Source organism: Sparus aurata, chromosome 2 (assembly GCF_900880675.1).
Source record: "Sparus aurata chromosome 2, fSpaAur1.1, whole genome shotgun sequence".
In the NCBI taxonomy this organism is placed as follows: domain Eukaryota; kingdom Metazoa; phylum Chordata; class Actinopteri; order Spariformes; family Sparidae; genus Sparus; species Sparus aurata.
This window is the reverse complement of record NC_044188.1, coordinates 24,421,497-24,427,496: the sequence shown is the minus strand read 5'-3', so window position 1 is coordinate 24,427,496 and position 6,000 is coordinate 24,421,497. Positions and strand designations below refer to the sequence as shown.

Here is a 6,000-nt window from a genome sequence, read left to right as displayed (position 1 = left end):
CATTCACAACACCTTCCACTCATGAACTGATTTGGTTCGTGGAAGGCCCTGGAGAGAGCTATCTGTTCGGATCTGGAGCATCTTCTTTTTCATCTCTGCGGCCTCTGATGTCTCACTCCATCACCTATTTATGTTCTCTGTCCCCATATTCCATTACAGCGCAGCTTTGTGGTTGGAGAGGAGAAAGTGTTTGTTGCTCGGAGGAAGACGACTGTGAAACACTGATGTTTGATTCAGAGTGACAAGGCAGTGCCTGGGATGTGTTTAACACATTTTTTATGGTCATAATTCTCAGAGAGGTGGAGGAATACATGCATAAACAAATGTGAGTTGGGTACTTATTTTTATTTTTTTTTATCCCACGAGCACACAGTTTTGCTCACATTGTGAGCAAAACATGTTAACTGTGAAAGTCTTGTTATTCCCTCCTATTTGATTCTAGTCATCCTTGCAGCCCACATCTTCAGACTTCCACTCCTGCACCTGCCAAATGCTAACAAGAACTGAAAGTGATTTCCTTGTAACACGCCAATAAAATTGTGTGTGTGCGTGTGTGTATGTCTACAGTAAATAGTAAGTAACAGCCTGTTCGTCATAGAGAAGCAGACAACCAGAACCATAAGCAGATGCAGTCCTGCAGGTTTTGCCACCAAACTGTCCACATTCACTTAATTTCTAGAGTGAGTGCGGTTGTTCAAAGCTCAAATTCAGATTTGACAAATTAGAAACAACCAGCAGTAAATCCAGAGCCTGCAGTGGGCTGGGAGTGTGCCGAGTGCAGAGGATAGAGGTCAGCTTGGCCCTTGGTGCCAGGTGTCTGTGGGGTAAACAACTTATCAGAGCAGGGGGAAGGGTATGCATGTGTGTGTCTGTGTGTGTCTGTGTGTGTGTGTGTGTGTGTGTGTGTGTGTGTTTCTGGGCGGAGGGGTGCTTGATTTGTCTGTGGGCGTAAACATCACCTGTCTGATTCCAGCACACCGAGACAGGACAGTATAAATGCACACAGGTGTCGGTGGACGGGCGTGAGAGTAGGACACACCTAAACGGCCTCAATCAATTGTGACTGAGAGAGACAGACGGAGAGGAGAGAAAAGTGGGGCTTGTCAGTCGTTAACCTCTGGATTTGCATCAAACTACCTTCACTACAAGTCATAGAGGTGAGTGCACTTTAAGGAAAGGTTCACCTTAATGTTTACGTATTTGATTTTCAGCCGGACCACATTATAGCAAGAATATAGTGACCATAATCTCTTAGTGTTAGCAGTTAGAATAGTCATTTCATAGGATATACAGTTGTCGCTATGACTGTTTCGAGTAAACGAGTGAATAAATAAAACAAGCTGGCTGCAAATACATGGATCAATGTTTACATGTCTTCTGTTACCGTATGAATTACCTCATTTAGCTGGTTCGTACCACACCGACAAAAGAAAGCATTTACCACAAATAAGCCATTAAGGCTCATTAGAGACTTATTCCACTAATCTCCCTTTTAAATCAAAAGTATTTGCAAAGTCCCTGCTGCATGTAGCATTATGTAACAGTCACAAGCCACTTCATTGATGCAAATAACAAAAGTAGATATCCATTTTCCTTGTATAAGAATGGGCAGTAAATACGGCAGTCGCAGCATCATGATGAATAGAAAGAAATAGGTAGTCTGAAATAGTAATGTAATGGAAATATGATAAATAAAAGGCAGCACTATCCTTTAATAGACTCTTTTTTTTGTTTTTGTTTCTACTATAATAGATTTTCTTTTAAAAATCAGTTTGCGATAAGAAGACGGGAAAAAACTCAAACGCGTTCAAGGTGAATCTAAATCCGTTAGAGACAGAAGAGCCTCAAACATTAAACCTCACGCTGAAATACATTTATTGTAATGGCTCAGGGCCGGTGCTCTTACTCTGCCATACCTTTATTATAGCAAAAAATTTCTCATTACAGGCAGTCAGTGATTACCAGTGAGGTATAATCAAAATGTCTGCGTAAAGGCAAAACACCAAAAATAAGTCGAGTACAACTCAACAAGTGTATTATCCTCACAAGGACCCTTTGCATGCACAGCAATTGCTGGTCTTTGGTTGAATGATTTATTATATTTTGACTGTGACTCCTCAACAGTTGACGTTTGTCGCATTGGTACATTTCCCTGCATAAAGGTAGTTATTTTCTCATGCAAAGCAATAATTTAGAGTAACTTCTCATACATACAATTAAAATACAAAATACCTGAAATTATGCCAGCGCGTATCTTGTTACGGGATGAAAACACGCTGACCTAATGATTAGGTGTGGTTTGCTTCCAAAAAGATGAAAGCCTGCAAACAAGCTTCACAGTGTGATTATCAGATTTATTTTGGCAAAATGACTGGATGTGAGCTTTGAGGGTTGAAAAACAGAAACATAAACTGTCTGCACTGATCGTTTTGTACTACTTCACACTCACTAACAAGCACGCCATGATCCAAATGGTTACTTTGCATGACTTGGCAAGAACAGAGGCCATACTTATTTGGAAACCTCTGCATAGCCAATACTGCCAGTTACCATCCATCAAGCGCCAATATTATGAGAAGCTAGAGCTTGAATAAAGTCAAAGATTGTTATGCTTGTGAGGCAGCTGGCCCTCTGGCAGGGTTGCGTAAATTATTTTAATGCCACGTTTATTTTTGCAGCATTGAAACCTCGCAAACAAAGCTGATCCTTGTGTTGAGACACTTGCACGGGACCAAAGATCCCAAATTATTTGGTTTATTTAGAGCACTTATGTGCTACACTTCAGTCGAAACTTGTTTCTCATTAACCTCAGGTCTTTACTGTGGTGCTGCATCCACCCAGGATTATAGCCTTTCAGTGAGGATTAAACCTGCAGCGGGACAGAGCTGCATGGAATATGTAAGACTGTACATGAGCAGTCCACAGTGAGGAGCAGCTATGTTGGAAGAGCAGTGGAGCATTCACATTTACATTATCTCTGACATGTTACTGTATGTGGCAGCATATCCTCCTTTTGACATCTCCCTCTCAGCTCCAGACAGGCCGTGCTTCTTGACATTTCGCTGTTTGATCGTGGTGAATTACAGTGTTTAAGGATGATTGACACTTTGAGAGGGCCTGCGACTGGCTGGCTGGTTAAATGACCCGGGCTGTGGTGTAAAACCCTGTCAAGTATAGAACCTTAATGCACATTCATATAAAGACATTATCTGCCATTGTTGGGGCTGTAAAAGCCTACTGGAGTCCACAGTGCAGCGCCTGGCCAAGTTAGTCACCAGAGTTTGTATTCATTATGTTGTTTATGTCTAGGATCATTGATGGGATTCATTATACCTGTTTATACACACAACTGCTGGACGGCTGGTTACCTACAAAGTACTAACACACAGTGTATCTTCTTATTTGATTGTCTTACAGGTCGTGGGCTTGTAGAAAATGTTTGGATTTTTGAACAAACGTATCGAGGAATGTTTGGCGGAGCGAAAAAGCCGCAGGACCAGACTAGTGACCAAAGATGGCCGCTGCAACATCGAATACGGGAACATCAAGTACAGCACACACTTTGCATTCCTGGCTGATTTCTGGACCACCTTTGTGGAGATCCGCTGGCGTTTTGTCCTCCTCCTCTTCATCGCCTCTTTCACCCTCAGCTGGTTCATTTTCGGCCTGCTGTGGTACTGGATCGCCCGCAGCAATGGAGACCTAACCTGGCAAGACCCCCCATCAGACCACACACCATGCGTTGATAATGTTGTAGGACTTACTACAGCGTTCCTCTACTCCCTTGAAACCCAGACAACGATTGGGTACGGTGGCCGAGCACTCACCCCGGTCTGTCCTGGTGCTGTGGCCCTTCTCGTCATCCAGTCTCTCCTCGGAGCCATTATCAACTGCTTCATGTGTGGAGTCATCCTGTCCAAGATCTCTTTGCCCAAAAAGAGAGCTAAAACCATCACATTCAGTGATATGGCTGTCATCAGTCCCAAAAATGGCTCACTTTGCCTGTCGATCAGAGTGGGAAACCTACGCAAGACCCTGATGATCGGAAGCCAGATCTATGGTAAGCTGCTGAGGACAACCAACACACCAGACGGGGAGACAATCATCATGGACCAGGTGAACATTGACTTTGTGGTAGATGCTGGGAAAGACAACCTCTTCTTCATATGTCCTCTCACTCTCTACCACGTCATCGACAAGAACAGCCCCTTCTTTGAGATGGCGGTGGACACGCTCCACAAACAGGACTTTGAGCTGGTCGTCTTCCTCGACGGCACCGCGGAGTCCACCAGCTCCTCCTGCCAAGTCCGGACCTCCTTTATTCCCCAGGAGGTCATGTGGGGCTACAACTTCTTGCCCATCATTTCTAGAAGCAAGGAGGGCAAGTACAGAGTCGATTTCTCCAACTTCTCCAAGGTGGTGCCCGTGGCCACTGCACACTGCGCCTACTGTTTCCACAACATCAAGGGTCACCATCTCCACTCCAGAGAGGGACATGACAATGAGGGCTTTGAGGTGATTGATATCCACGATCCTCCAAATGTCACTAAGATGTGAGAGGATGGATTCATTGCAATGAACATTAGAATCTAAGACTGCTAGAGACAGGTCCTGGAGAAAGGTGGGGTTCACTAATGGCAGCAGCACATTGTGTAGCATTTAAATATAAAGTAAACCTTACTTATTTGTTATTCTATTGTGTTGAACACAGATAAGAAAGCCATCTGTGGGTCAGGTCAGTTATTGTGAACCATTTGTATGTAAAACCACACCTGTCACTGTATGCTGACTAGAAACCTGTTTTCAAATGTCAGGCCAGGTCATGCAAGAAGGCGAAGCTCCAATTCAAGAGCAGAAAAAGAGAGATTTCCCCAGTTACGAACACATGGATTACAAACATGAGCCCTTGCTTCAAATGAAGACAAGGGCTTCTAATTTACCTCCGGCCCTGCACATTTGGGTTCACTGTGTATGGAGAGGCAGAAAAACAAGGCAACATGTATTAAACTGTGTGTATAAATCTACTTGAAGTATTGTCGGGGCATGCTATTGTCATGGGTGAGAAAAAAGATAAAGTGGTTGCTGAATAATTCATGCTACTGTAAGCTGCTGTACACAAAGAGACACTTGGACTTGAACCATTAGGCTATTCGAACACTGAAGCACTAGCAGGAGGTTGGACTCAGGGGCCACTATTTTCAAACAGTGGGTGATGTAGTTATGGTTTTATCTCTGTGAGCTAAGACATTGTGAGAGAACAAAGTTCTCAGGAAACACTTATAACATGGCTGCATACCATACAGCCCTGACTATAGTATAAAAATACAGTCTGTTTGTATGGTCTTTTTTGTATTTGATCTCAGGGGAAAAATACACTGAAATAAAGGCTATTTTTGCATTCAAAAAACGTCTGTGTCATCGTGTTCTCTGCCTAACTGCACCGCATATATGGACGGTGAGTAAAAAGGTCAAAGTGATGTAAAGACAGGTGCCATCCCCTATCGCGGCTTTTCATCTGCAAACAAAGTGAAGTTGTGACAGCAAACAGGGACCCTAACACAACAGAGTGGAAGCGTTTGGGAGATAAGAGCTGTTGCTTATTGCCCACTGATTTGCCTGCAGGTTCTCGACATGACACCCTAACTCTCCATTTACAGAAATAACAGTACACGCTGTGCTAGAATGAAGCTTCAACAGGTGTTGTTTAGATGGACGCGCCACTTTGACCTCTCTAACGAAATGCATATCCTCAGAGTCTAACGTGTGTGTCGGCACCTAGAGATGTTAATCAAGGCTGGGTTAAAGGATTATAAATATTATGGACAAATATGTAAAATCACTCGGCGGCATAAACATGACGCATGCTGCACGAGCATATTTGAATAAAACAAACAAGCCCACAACTGCCCGTCGTCTGTGACACATATTTTTGTCTGCATGGCTCATGCGGACTAACGGAGCACTTTGGAGGCTGTAGCCGTCATTTCACACAGACACCAT

The 6,000-nt window shown here is 43.6% G+C and overlaps 1 protein-coding gene across 1 annotated transcript; it reads left to right on the top strand.

Annotated features, from left to right (window-relative positions):
* Window positions 1-1,005: 1,005 nt before the first annotated feature.
* On the top strand, window positions 1,006-5,379 carry kcnj1a.1 (potassium inwardly rectifying channel subfamily J member 1a, tandem duplicate 1). Its single transcript, XM_030440847.1, has 2 exons — window positions 1,006-1,157; window positions 3,418-5,379. The coding sequence occupies exon 2, from the start codon at window positions 3,436-3,438 to the stop codon at window positions 4,555-4,557; it is 1,122 nt and encodes a 373-aa protein (XP_030296707.1). The 5' UTR covers window positions 1,006-1,157; window positions 3,418-3,435; the 3' UTR covers window positions 4,558-5,379.
* The last annotated feature ends 621 nt before the right edge of the window (window positions 5,380-6,000 follow it).